Here is a 14500-nt window from a genome sequence, read left to right as displayed (position 1 = left end):
GCTTAAGATATGGGTGTATCATCTGCTTAATGGTACATGGGTCTTTATACAATAGCAGAGAGAGTTTTCTGGAACAGGTAATACAATTTCTTTCTCATATCTTGTTCTTGATTTTTGCTCAAGAGATCTCCTATGATTGAGGATTTCACTGCTGGCAGGATCTCCATCCTTATCACAATTATCTCATTTGAATGTGTACAAAAATGTTAGCATTAGTTTCAAATTATTTTTTTCTAGCATAATGGATTTTTCTATGCATAATTGTTTTCTCTTGTACCTGAAAATCCAACTGCATAGAACCTTGGAAACTATTAGTATTTGTTAGAAAGGGCGCATTATGGTCTAATTGAAGCGACTTTTGGGTTATAGCTGACCTAACTGATATGAACTTCAAAAACAAATCGTAGTCTAGTACTATCAAGTTGAGCCACGAACAACAAATTGAGTTTGATGATCATTAGGTCAGACTGATCATAAGTGAAAGATGCACATTCCTTTGTGTTTTTCTCACATGTCCAACCTTGCCGGTGTTAGTATGTTGGTACAGCATGTTTTCTTGTCCTTGCGCCATTCAATGGTAGCTAGCAACCCCTCCTCGTGTCATTAGTAGTTGAGAAAAAAAAATCTTTGCCTTCCGTCTGATCTATTACTGAAAAAAAAAAAAGAAGCTCTGGAGCAATGATAGTAGTGAGTTTTTTATCTAATAGAACTATAGGACAAGAAGTCATAGATGCAAGCTATATTAACTCAATCTAACCACGTATTTGAGAGTTATATGTGTGCAGCCAGAGGTCTTATCCTTGTTTTTTTCTTGACTGATGCAGCATCCGAACCGCCGCAGGTGGAAATAGTGAAGCCAAAGTTTGTTTAAGACCGGACCTCAAATCTTATATCTCAGACGTACAGTAGACTTTTTGAGTTATCAGGTTTTGGCACATTATAAGGCTGTTTATTTTTTTTAATCATTTGAGAAACCTGCTTTTTGGTCACAATCACATGATTCAGACCATGGTGATCTTGTAGGATCCCTTCTGCAGAAGCATCAAAAAAAGATGAAAAAATGTGACTTCCACTTAATACTGTGCTACTTTATTAGTAGCAAATATTTATCCACTCTAGATGAAACACAACATATATTGAGACCATAAAATTTGGGGAATTTACGTGTGTGCAAATTTCGGATAACTGCCTGAGTGGTCAAACTTTTAATATGACCGCCTCACCTTTTAAAAAATTGCTCAGATTGACGCTTCAGTTGCTCTCAGTTTGCATTAAAGATGGAAAACATCAATTTTGGGATAAAATTACCTATTTACCCTAGTCCTTGTAATTACCCTCTTATTTCATTTTTTCCAACTTTTTGTTTTAGGGTTTAGGGTAGGGGTGGCAAAACCTGACACGACCCGCCAACCCACTTCTTAGCCGGGTTCGAGTTTGGCTTAAACGGTTTCATGTTGTAAACGGGTAAACCTGCCTAACCTGTTTATTATACGGGTCGGGTTCGTGTCAAGGGTATGCCAACCTGCCAACCCATATATATATATATATATATATATATATATATATATATATATCGAAATCCAAGCGGGATGGATGTGCATCGAGCAAGACTCGCGTGCGTTATCCCAACGAGTGCGAGAACCCCCGCGGCGTGCAAGAATCAGCCGGTCAGAGGGCATCATTTTTCGATGAGGCTCTGCCCGGTGGGGTTGATCCATCTCTGCGGGGCGACCGAAGACGGGGTCGAACAGTTCGATGGGGCCTCCTTCGAGGCGGAGCGCCTCGACTCCGATCAAGGCACGGGGGTCAATGGCGAAAGTTTCTTCTCGTGAGACGGAGGAGACAACAGTAGATGGCGAGGATCTAAAGGCATGGAAGTGGAGGATAAGGAAGAGGGTTTGGGACCTAATGGAGAGAGAGAACGTCGCTCGGGACCCTCGGCCCATCCACCATCGAGTCCTGAACTTTGACAGAGCACCGATGGTGACGAAAATGATGAGTTAGGGTTTCTCTCTCTCTCCTTTTGTTTTCCTAATTTATTTCATAAATTTTGTTGCGAGTAATGATCTGGTGACAATGTGATCACAGAAAGATCAAGTGGTTCGCATAATGCTGCCACTTAGATTTGTCATGGGCGTTAGAGGGGTTTTTAGTAGAAGAAATGAGATGATTTCTATGTGAAAGTCAGCCCGCAACCCGTTTAATAAATGGCGCAACCCGAAACCCGTGTAATTGAGTCGTGTTGACCCAACCCATTTATTAAACGGGTTAACCTTGTCGTGTCGGGTTACCCTAACCTTGTCGTGTCGGGTTACCCGTTTAATAAATGGTTCGGGTTCGTGTTTGCCACATCCGTTTAATAAACGGGTCGGGTTCGTGTTGAGGTATGCTGACCCGCCAACCCGCCGACACGACCCGATTGCCACCCCTAGTTTAGGGCATCTGCTAAGGCAGGGATGCTCCTCCGCTGGTGAAGTTCTTCCATCGTTGGGGACGGGCCTATGGATGGAACAAAGGTGATGACCTGTTGCAGATGTAAGTTTTGATTCTCTCTCTCTCTCTCTCTCTCTCTCTCTCTCTCTCTCTCTCGCGCACACACACACACGTCCACCATGGTCGGATTGACCATGATGTATGTGGGTCCTCTGTTTTCCTATCAAATCGAAGGTTAATGGCTAGCAGGTGCTGTTCATTGCACTGATGAACAGAACCTAAAGGGGACCCTGAAGGTAATGCCATCAAGGGTACCTTTGCCCTTGTACAGAGTTATTACAAACTGCCCTCTTGATCGAGGTTACCATACCCATCAAGGGTACCTTGCCCTCTTATTCAATGGGCGTGGAGCTGGTGGGCCCTCTTATGTTTGGCTGTGCTTCACTTGCAAACAAAGCAAATGCCTTTTTGTGTAGATGGTGGTACTAGTCTTGGTTTACGTTCGTGCCAGAAACCCGTGTCAATAAATTAGGGATTTTGATGTTGGTTAACCACGCCATTTTAAATGCTTTCAGTAATTATTTATAAGGTCTTTTAAATGCTTTGTATAACTCAAATTTTTAACAAGTTTCGTGCCATGTAATTGATTAATTTCTGAATCTTATATTTTGTAAAAATGGATAGAATTACAGAAGGGTTCTTTGCTAATTATACAAACAATGGGGCAGAGCATTGAGATGAAATTGCATTACATTCATTCTCATCTTCATCATTTAACTCGTGTGATGGTCATAAAAATGTTGATGATGAAATTGATAAATGTGTAAGTATTTTGAATCGAAATGTGAAAGAATTTGTAGTGGGATATAGGTTCACATTAAATGAGGAATTCAGAAAGCGATTGTGTCAGTATGCTATCGAAAAAGGATGCAACCTAGACTTTGCTAACAATGATCGTAAAAGGGTTAGTGCCATTTGTAGTAAAATTGATGGTAGACCTTATACACGCAAATGGCGCGTTCATGCATCAGTAGTTCCAGGTACACATGATTGTGTAGTAAAGAAGCTCTGTAAACCCCACTATTGTTATCCTGTTCTGGATAATCGTATGGTAACTGAAGATTTCATGGCTGAATATTTTGAAGAAAATTTAGGATTAATGATGGATTGAAGATCAAACATATGGTATTTGAACCTAGAAAGCATTATGGTGTGAAAGTCAAGTATATGAAAGCATGGATAACAAAACTAAAGATCATAACTCGGATTTTTGGAGATTATGACAAGTCATTTGAAATGGTTCCAAGTTATTGTCGTGCTCTTTGTGAAGCTAATCCTATTAATGTTATAAGTAACATGGTCAGAAAATCTTTGAACCGAGCAATTTCTGCAGATCTTTATTTGTTTTAATGCATGCATTGAAGGATATAAGAATGGCTTGAAAATATATATATATATATATGGGTGCCACTTAAAAGGCAAATACAAAGGTTGGTTACTCGCTACTGTTGATTGTGATGGTAATCATGGATCATTTCCCCTAGCATATGCAGTGGTTGATTCTGAAACTCGACTAAATTGGGAGTGGTTTTCATTGCTTTTGAAATTAGCTCTCCAACTTGTTGATGAGACGATTATTATGAGTGATCGACAGAAAAGCTTACAACAAGCCATTCCACATGTCCTTCCAAATTACTTGCAAAGGTATAAGGCTTTTTGAAGATTTTATTTCATATTCACATGTATTTGTATATTTTTGTACATGCTTGATAATTTATTCTAACTTATTTTTCTTGCATGCAGATACTGTGTTCAACATATTTATAGGAATTTCCAAGGTGAATTTTCGGGCGTGGATATGAAGGATCTTTTGTTTCATGCAGCAAAAACAACCGAAAAGGTCTCCCATATTGAATACATGAGAAAAATGAAATTCCTCAATGTTGGAGTATGGCAACCCCCACCCCTGAATTGGTTAAAACTTAATATCTTCAGCCTGTACAGGGATCGATGGAGGGTCGGATATGCTTAAGGGACCATACTGGTAGATTTCTGAAGGCAGGCTGGTTTTTAGCTTAGTTTTCTCTTCATGACAGGGACTAGACAGTGTGGCTTCTCCTGCTGCAAGGCATGACAGTAGAACATGGTTTAATGATAGAGTCTTCTAGGAAGGATCAGGTTAGTCTGATAAACAAGAAACTGGAAGGACGAGGCGCTCCCGACCCTCCTGGTATTGATTGTGTTATTGATCTCTTGCTGTCGCTTCCTCGGGTATTGGTCAAGCATGCCAATAAGGTTATGAATGGGCTAGCCTAATACCTTGCAAGACTTGCTGTATCAAATTCGGATCCTCATTGGACGGATACAAGTCCTGATTGGACTCCCCCCTCCCTGTAATTTTTGTGTTTGTCGCTTTGTCCTTATCCTTTTATTAAGGACCAGTCAGGGGTCTCCCTAACCCCGGCTTTCTCTGTCGAAAAACAATTGCCAGAGTTTACTCAAAACTTAGCAAAATTGGTGCCTTAATGATTAGTCCAGTGTTCTGGCGATGGACTGTTTCCTTGCTGATTTTCAAGAGGCCGTTGTTTTGGGCGAGGAGCAGTTGGTCCGATCCACAATCATGGTGTTTATTGTTTCGGTACTTGATTGGTCTTCTAACTTTTTAGTATTTACCCTGACATGGATCTAAAAACTCTTCATGTACATTTTGAGTTAGCTTTTGATGTTTGTGACCTTTTGACATCATCTAACAAAATTCATATTATTATTTTGGACCCAATTGTGTTATTGGTTGTGTTTGTGTAAAGTTGTGTCATTCCATCTTAATGGTATTGCTAGCAAATCAGGTCGCTCTATGTTAAATTGAGTCGAGGCTGAACCCATTTGTGTCATTAGTGATCTAATCTGTGTTAAATTTCAAAAATGGGGTACGGTTTTGATGCCAGCTCTAACTCAAATTGCATAGTAGAGTGTGTGATGCGGATATAATACCAAAACCACTAAAAACTAGTCACGTATATTGATTTTTTATGGAAATAAGTAAAATGGGGTGGTGTAGGTCTCATCAAGCTTAAACTAGGTAATAAGCTATTCTATTAGGTCCAAATCAGGTCATAATTATCTGTTCTTGCTAGAAATGCTAAGACAAATAAAGTCTGGGGGCAAGCTTTTATTTGACTGGCTCCTGTTTAGATTCATCAAATATAACTACGTTTGATCTGAACTCAACATGATTCAGATATATAATCTGGATTTTGTAATGTAGGTAAGATCTAATTTAAACCCAATGATGGATCGGACCTTTACGTACCCGATGTTGGTCACTTGGTGATGCCCATTGGGCATGGATTTGTGAACGTTATTAGAACGGGGGTGCTTGGAATCAGTAAAAAGAGTCATGGGGTATTTAATAACACCTAGAAAGACAAACTGCAAACATGTCAGTTTTTATATTTAATCAAGAAGAGTTAAGAGCTAAGAATAGTCCCGTGGTTGAAGACCATAGTGACAAATATCGCGAGATTTATGGAAATCTGGCAATAATATTGTGAGAAATTGCCTGAAAGTTTAAAACGGTAATTTCCCTCAAGATTTTCAAAATATCGTGAGATTTATGAAAAAACATAAATATCATGATTTAAACGCTATATTTATGTTTTAAACGGATATTTATCATGAAAAAAATGTGTACTTTTATTTTTAAATATTTTTTATTAATAATGTCTTATAAAAAACAATTTTATATTTTTTAATTTAATTTTTTATTTCCGAGATTTTGCCGAAAAGAATGAGAGATTTATGAAAAAAATTCAATTTCTCGCGAGTTTTTGAAAAACGAGAAATTGCCGTTTAAAACGTTTGTCACTGACGGAAGCGGTTATTTGAGGAATTCTTCAAAAGGTCAGGTGGGCATATTAAAAATTTGACCACTCAGGTGGACATCCGTAATTTCTTTTATAGGTTAGGTGCCTATACAGAAAATTTGAAGCCGATATAGCCACCCTACTCATACTGGTGGACACTGCTAAAAAAAAAATGGTGTTTTGTCAAATCACTTAATTTGTCCTCCTCTAAATGTGCGGCCATTGTAGGCTATGTCTGATGGGCAGGACGGTATCGATGGAGTTTTATGCTACAGACTCCAAAAAAAAAAAGGCAATTAAGCGAGTTAAAAACCTGCTGGTATGCCAAAAACCAAGCCAAGTTTTATGGCAAAACCTAGTTTTCTCTAAACTAGGCTTTGCCCTCTCTCATCTAAACAACTAGGGGAACACGAGCTGGGTTCGAGCCAAGCTTGGGTTGGCTCAGCTTGGCTCGTGAAGAAAATCTGGTTGTTTAAGCTCAACTCAAGCCTAGTTTGAACAATCTTTGCCAGAGATCGGCTCAGGCTGAACACCTTTAATTTAAATGCACTTTTAAACTTTGTGAAATTTATGGAAACTGCTTTCTTGAAAGAGAGTATAACAATGAGATTTGAACTCATGCTACTTTGGAAGATGACCATGACTTACCTGTTAAGGTAAGACCTCTTTTTTTAACCATATTATTAACAAAATATTTACATATATAAAAATCTATTTTTTTATATAACTATATGAACTGAGCTTTATCGTGTTTACCAAGCTGGACTGCCTGTTCAAACTCGGCTCATTTATTTTGTTTCAAACGAGTTCAAGACGAGCATAAACAGATTAAGCCCAAGCTAGCCGGCTCATTGTGCATACCTGGAAGGATCCATTTTCTATGATATGCCGTCGGACTGAGGTCTAATCGATGGTTCTGTTTTTTTTTTTTTTTGAGAAAATAATATTTGGTTCCCTTGTGTCACAAGCATCATGATATCATTACCTTGATATTGTTCATGTCGCCCGTGCATCTTTGGCTATTGCTTCCCCCATCGTGTTGAACCAGACTTGATAGAGAAATACAGAAGAACAAAATAGAAAACCCTAGAGTCCAAGATACAGACATCCCATCAGAATTAGATAATTACAAAGTGAGGGACCGCCCAAATTGCTATGAACAATTGACAAATATCCAGAACTCACCAGTCAGACACAGTGCAGTGTGAGTGGCAAATGGGAAATTCAAAAGAAATTTGGGTAGTTTTTGTGAAAACTTGACTGCAACTAAGAGAAAATAGAAAAAGCAAAAAAAATTATTAAATTAAGAGAAAATAGAAAAAGCAAAAAAAAAGAAAATCAAAGATCAGTGAAGAAGGCAAGATTGCAAGAGCATTTCTCACCCAATCCGATTTTTATAATTTTTAAGAAAAGAAAGGAAAAAGAAAAACTTGGATTGGTTGTTGCTGAGATGGCTCAATCTCAGCCTTAGAAAACATACCAAACGAACACAATCCAACCCCCCCCCCCATCTTCTAGAACCATCCTCCCATCTCCAAACCCTCCCTTAAACCCATCGCCAGAGGAATCCACCCTCCGTTCTTCCTTCTCTCTATCTCTTCTCGGCTATTATCTCTTGCCAAGGCAGACCTCCAAAGAGTCTATGGCCCCTGTTCTAAGCAGGAGTTTGGGTGCCCCTACGGCAGCCTTTGCTCCCTTCTCTTCCTCTCTTTCATCAACCAAGAGCAGGAGATTCCTCAACTTGACTAGTTTTTGCCCCCCAAACAGCGTTTTCCGGCTTAGCAATTCTGGTCTCCAATGGGGAATTAAAAAAACTGGGTTTGGTCTGAGACCCATCAGATGTGAAGCAGCGGTGGCGGAGAAGGAAGAGGCTGAGACGTCTGGGGAGAATTTTGAATACCAAGCTGAGGTATCTCTTTTGTCACGGAATTCTCTTTTGTGGGTTTTGTTTATTATCATTTTTTGGCTCATATTTGCTTTGGTTGATTCTCTGTTGGTGTCTGGAAGTAGTGGGGATGTGTTCTTTTGAAGTGGGTGCTATTAAATATGTTCATTTCTGATAGGAGGAGGGATTTACTTGTTTTTTTGTGTGTGCAAGCTTTAGGCGGTGTTTTTTGTTTTTCCCATTCTACCTTTGTGCTTTCGAGGCAGATATAGAGCTATGTCTTTATTGGGGTTTTATGTAAAAACTCTGTTTCGATTTTCTTGGTGCTCTTAGCTGTTGGTTGCTTTTAGATTTCTTAAAAAAAAGGTTGGTATCGTATGGTTTTGGTTAATCTACTGCCTTCTTTCTCCACTCTTGTTGAAATGATAACAATTACACATCTGGTTGTCTATTCATCTGGTATTCCTTTTTCAACCCAACGCTCTCTTCTTTATTGTTTCTCTGGAAATCTGTAGTTAATATTTCCGTTGGTTTTTTCAAGTCATCATTATCATCATCATCAAGCCTTATCCCAACTGCATGGTATCGGCTTTACGAGTCCTATTTCTCCATTCCTGACTATCTAGAGCTAAACCTTCTGTCACTTTACAGTCTTTCATGTCACATCTAACTGCCTCCGTCCAAGTCTTCAGTGGTCTTCCTCTTTTCCTAGGTCCTTCTACTTGGACCATGTCATCCTTTCTCACAAGTGCGATGAGAGGTGTTCACGCAACATATCCTGTTGGTTTTTTGAAATATGGTGCATTTACTAATTTCATTTCAAATAATAAATTTTATTTGCTTATTGTCTTTTTCTGTCGTGTGTTTGTGCATGCGCATTTTCACTTACACAATCGTGCATGGTTAGCTATTTACTCGAGGATCTCCATCTTGTTTTGCATTGTTTTGCATTGTTGGATGTCTCATAGGTTTCACAGATAGCTGATAGTGGTAGCGTTCTTCTTTTGATTCCATACAATAATGGATTCAATTGCTTGATTACGCTCTTTAATGTCTTATGTGTCATGTTATTTGCAGGTCAGTCGCTTGCTGGATTTGATAGTCCACAGTCTGTACAGTCATAAAGAAGTATTTCTTCGAGAGCTCGTGAGGTAGGTGCAGTAACTTATTTGGTGAGCTTCTTTGGTTCGTTTTAAACAGAATGTTGTATTTTATTTTCCTTAATTTCTTAGAGTACCTGTTGTTCTATCCCTGCATGAACTTCATTACGGATACTCACAAGCTCTTCAGAACTTGTTAATACATGCCTTTGTTTACAATAAATTGAGTGCATATTTTGACACATTTGCATTTTTTTCCCCTTGGTTCAGTAATGCCAGTGACGCACTGGACAAATTAAGGTTTTTGAGCGTAACTGAACCATCTCTTCTGGGAGATGCTGGGGAACTGGAGATACGTATAAGGCCTGACCCTGAGAAGGGAACCATTACTATCAGGTAATACACTCTCTTGCCTTCAGCTTGTATATTTAAGCAAGAAGAGTGGTAGATTATGTTTGGTTCTTGAACATGTAGAGATACAGGCATTGGGATGACTCGAGAAGAGTTGATTGATTGTCTTGGAACCATTGCTCAAAGTGGGACTTCAAAATTCTTAAAAGCGCTTAAGGTATTGAATCATTGATATTTATGGCTATTCTTGCTGATATTATATTATTTTCATCAGTTTATGTTGGAATCTTTTTATGCTGGTGGTGGAAATCTCATGAAATTTGATTGCAAAACTTTTTGTTATAAAGGAAAATAAGGATTTTGGGGCAGACAATGGATTGATTGGTCAATTTGGTGTTGGATTTTATTCAGCCTTCTTAGTTGCAGAGAAGGTACTTATCCATTTCTTATGATCCTTTTCTGCATGAAGTTTTGGTTTCTAGGAACAAATTCAAGAAATGCTGATTGATGTATACTTGTTATGTGTGTAATTGAACGTCTAAAAACCTTGGACATGAATGGACCAGGTGTGACTCAGGTCACCTTGGCATGCCAATTTTGAGGGTACCTTATATCAAGTACCATGAGTACGACCATGAGTACGTAAACAGTCATTTTATATGATTGGCTGCCTTAGGCTCTTTAGTACTTACGAACTTACTGGGTTCAGCAACCTGAGTTACAGATTGACAATTGGACTGCTAGAAATTAGTATCTTGGTGTCTAATCAGAAGAATGGATTCAGCTTTGTTTGATGTCTAACTGTATCTAAATTGAATTCTTTAGGTGGTTGTGTCAACAAAAAGCCCTAACTCAGATAAGCAATATCTGTGGGAATCAGTTGCTGACAGCAACTCCTATGTCATAAGAGAGGAAAGGGACCCTGAGAAGCTCCTACAACGTGGGACAGAAATCACACTCTATCTAAGGGTAAAAGTCCCATATATCTCATGGCTGTTTTACTGCCTCTGTATGGTACTCATTTGAATGTTTCTTTTTTCATTTTTGTTTCATCTTGCAGGCAGATGACAAATATGAGTTCGCAGAACCCACTAGGATTCAGGGATTAGTGAAGAATTACTCGCAGTTTGTTTCCTTTCCGATTTATACATGGCAAGAGAAATCAAGGACTGTAGAGGCAAGTAGTTTCATGACCTTACGTGTGTCAAATTTTGTGGATTTCATATATTGGTTGAATAGGACAATAACGACTTATTGGTTGAAAATAGCATTTGCCATGTGATAACGGTTTGTCAGTAGATCAGTAGATATGTAGTATTCAAAATTGTAGCAGCTTTGTTGACTGTTACTGCATGTCATGTTGAGAAAGTTGTAGATACGGGTCATCTTTATGGTTCTCCATTATGACTTGTATATAAGGGGATAGGAATAGAATGGGGTATCCAAATAAGATAGACGCTACTTTTCAGTTGATCAAATAGGCTATAATGCCACTGGACAAATCCTTAACTGGTGAAATTTTTTTCCTTTTTGTTGTCAATTTCTAGATAAGGATGCTTACTTTCTCCCAGATTGTCTATTTACTGCTTATGGGCATCTTCTTATTGGGGCAAATGCTTTGTATAGGTAGAAGAGGAGGAACAGCCCAAAGAGGGTGAGGAACCAAAGCCTGAGGTAATAACCTGAGTACAATCATAGTAAGTTAACTTTTATAGAGTCAAACATTGATTTAATATTCAATTTTTGGAATCTCAGGAAGAGAAGAAGAAAAAGAAGAAGACTGTAACTGAGAAATACTGGGACTGGGAATTGGCAAATGAAACAAAGCCGATATGGGTATCTTTTGTGGCCTTCTCTGGAATATTAAATGATTGGTCCTTTCTTTTTATTTTCTTCAAGAATGTTAGGAAGCAAGGTCATCTGCCTTGTGAGATTTTATGTAAGTTCATGTCTCACTTCTGATATTTTAATTAGCTTATTGGTTTGACCATTTCCAGATGCGCAGCCCAAAAGAAGTTGAGAAAGATGAATATCATGAATTCTATAAGAAGACTTTCAATGAATTTTTGGATCCCCTTGGGTATACCCACTTCACAACAGAGGTATCTTTCGTGCTTGCTGCATCTGTTTTGTGACTTCTCATTGGAAGTCACTTCCAAGTGTAGAACCTTCACTTGAGTGGCATAATAATTTAAAGATGCCGATTTGAACAGGGTGAGGTTGAGTTCAGAAGTGTGCTCTACATTCCTGGTATGGCCCCTCTTAATAATGAGGATGTGATGAACCCTAAGACGAAAAACATACGACTGTATGTGAAGCGTGTATTCATTTCCGATGATTTTGATGGCGAGCTGGTAGGTATTGCATGTGAATGTTTTAGCGATGTCATTTAGTGTGATTAAGTAAAACACATTCTACATTTGTCTATCTTATCGTTTAAGAGTAATTACCAGTTTTCCAAATTTATTTGCATAATGATTATCCTCTCAAGTCTCCTCACTGTTACCAATTGCAGTTTCCACGCTATTTAAGCTTCGTGAAGGGTGTGGTGGATTCCAATGACCTTCCTCTTAATGTTTCCCGTGAAATCCTTCAAGAAAGCCGAATTGTATGATCAAGCTTCTCCTTTTCTATAGTTGTTTCTTTTATAAGTTCTTGATGAGCTTTATTTATCTTTGCTTGTTTTATTGTTAATAGGTCAGAATCATGCGAAAACGATTAGTCAGGAAGACTTTTGACATGATACAGGATATAACTGAGAGTGAAAATAAGGAGGTATATTTTGTTCACAACGGAACCTTGAATTGCCTACCTAATATGACTTGCCTTCTGAGAGTCTTGTTACCTTGCAGGATTACAAAAAATTCTGGGAGAATTTTGGAAAGTTTCTTAAGCTCGGTTGCATTGAGGACTCCGGGAACCATAAGCGCATCACACCACTTCTGCGATTTTACTCTTCAAAGAGCGAAGAGGATTTGATCAGTTTGGATGATTACATTGATAATATGATAGAGAATCAGAACGCTATCTATTATATTGCAACAGATAGCTTGAAAAGTGCAAAAACTGCTCCTTTCTTGGAGAAACTTGTACAGAAAAATATTGAGGTGTTGTATCTGGTGGAGCCTATTGATGAGGTTGCCATCCAGAACCTACAGACCTACAAGGAGAAGAAATTTGTTGATATTAGCAAGGAAGATCTAGAGCTTGGTAAAGAACCTCAGCTATTTTTTTCTCCTTAAACTATGAAATTTATCTGATATTTATGCTTATTGTAAGGTTCTGGCAACTATGTCATTACTCACATAAACTTGTTCCTCAGGTGATGAGGATGAGGTTAAGGAAAGGGAAACTGAGCAAGAATTCAACCTTTTGTGTGATTGGATTAAGCAACAGTTGGGAGATAATGTGGCCAAGGTTCAGATCTCAAAGCGTCTGAGCTCTTCCCCTTGTGTTCTTGTGTCAGGGAAATTCGGATGGTCTGCTAACATGGAGAGGTATATTATCAGACCTGCTGACTATTTTGCATGAAATGCTCCTCCTTGTGATTGACACAATAAGGTGTAATTGTTTTTCCCTTTTAAAGACTCATGAGAGCACAGACCCTTGGAGACACCTCAAGCTTGGAGTTCATGAGAGGAAGAAGAATACTAGAAATTAATCCAGACCATCCCATTATCAAGGACTTGAATGTGAGCTCTCTCTCTCTCTCTCTCTCTCTCTCTCTCTCTCTCTCTCTCTCTCTATCTATCTATCTATCTATCTATCTATATATATATACATGTTTGTTTGTATATTGACGCGTGAATATCGAAGAATGCGCCTCTCTTTCTTTGTTCGTGTATTGATGCACAATATCCAATCTAAGGGATAAAGTGCAATGCATCATCTTGTTCCAGATTTCTGGTTGTGGGTGCATATGCAAACCTGCTTAGGACCTCCTGCTCATCACATTGATGAATTTTCTATCTATTGGTTTGGGATGCCTGTTGGCACACCAAAAAAGCATCCTCTGTTTACAGAATGCAGTTTGTCATACTTTCATCATATGTCTTCAGAATGCAGTTTGTTTATTGATCTGTGTTGAATTGATAGGCTGCATGCAAGAACGCCCCAGATAGCACTGAAGCTAAGAGAGCTGTTGGTCTTTTGTACGATACAGCTCTGATCTCAAGTGGATTCACGGTAGCGTATCTTACCATTCTGTATTGTTGGTCATTAAAGATTCAAATCATGTTAGTGGGTTCTAATCGTAAATATGCTTGTGCAGCCTGACAGTCCTGCTGAATTAGGTAACAAGATATATGCGATGATGGCGATTGCGCTAGGTGGTAGATGGGGAAGATCAGACTCGGAAGAAACCGAAGCCAGCATTGAAGCTGAGACTGAAGATGGTCCTTCGGAAACTTCAGAAGCAGAAGTCGTGGAGCCGTCTGAGGTGAGAGCTGAAAGCGATCCATGGAAGGATTAGACCCCTTTTCTTCTCGGTGCTAGTGCGGAAAGTAGGTTTTGAATGTATTTGTAGGACGTTGAGAGATGCAAGATATGCATAAGAAACGGCAAAAGAGAGAAATAATACATAAATTTGATGCTGTGTTGAATTTTTAAAGAAAAAACTTTTGATTCTTAGCTCGACTTGTTTACGTTGTTTGGATGCTCGAGTTCGTTCTTAAAAAAGTAATTTTCCTCTAGTAACAAGTTATGCTCAAGGAGGCTATGAGCTTGATGAATTTGATATGGAAATGAATTCGCGTAAAAAGGGTGACTTATGAACGTTGCTAAGTTGACGGGATGTCACAAGTTCGAAACCCATGAAGGGTCTCTTGCCACCAAGGTTGTTAAATGCGCGAGGCGTTGAACATGTTATG

The 14500-nt window shown here is 38.8% G+C and overlaps 1 protein-coding gene across 1 annotated transcript; it reads left to right on the top strand.

Annotated features, from left to right (window-relative positions):
- The first annotated feature begins 7805 nt into the window (after window positions 1–7805).
- LOC149848063 (heat shock protein 90-5, chloroplastic-like) lies at window positions 7806–14258 on the top strand. The gene is made up of 18 exons (XM_090017322.1): window positions 7806–8205; window positions 9259–9332; window positions 9552–9677; window positions 9756–9849; window positions 9980–10063; window positions 10458–10601; window positions 10693–10809; window positions 11259–11306; window positions 11388–11468; window positions 11630–11734; window positions 11846–11986; window positions 12148–12240; window positions 12330–12407; window positions 12485–12842; window positions 12955–13129; window positions 13219–13324; window positions 13728–13817; window positions 13903–14258. Exons 1-18 carry the CDS (start codon window positions 7939–7941, stop codon window positions 14101–14103), a joined length of 2382 nt encoding a protein of 793 aa, XP_089873448.1. The 5' UTR covers window positions 7806–7938; the 3' UTR covers window positions 14104–14258.
- The last annotated feature ends 242 nt before the right edge of the window (window positions 14259–14500 follow it).

Source organism: Nuphar pumila, chromosome 1 (genome assembly GCF_984573655.1).
Source record: "Nuphar pumila chromosome 1, dmNupPumi1.hap1.1, whole genome shotgun sequence".
NCBI lineage: Eukaryota > Viridiplantae > Streptophyta > Magnoliopsida > Nymphaeales > Nymphaeaceae > Nuphar > Nuphar pumila.
The sequence above is the reverse complement of the archived record's forward strand: the minus strand, read 5'-3'. Positions and strand labels throughout refer to the sequence as shown.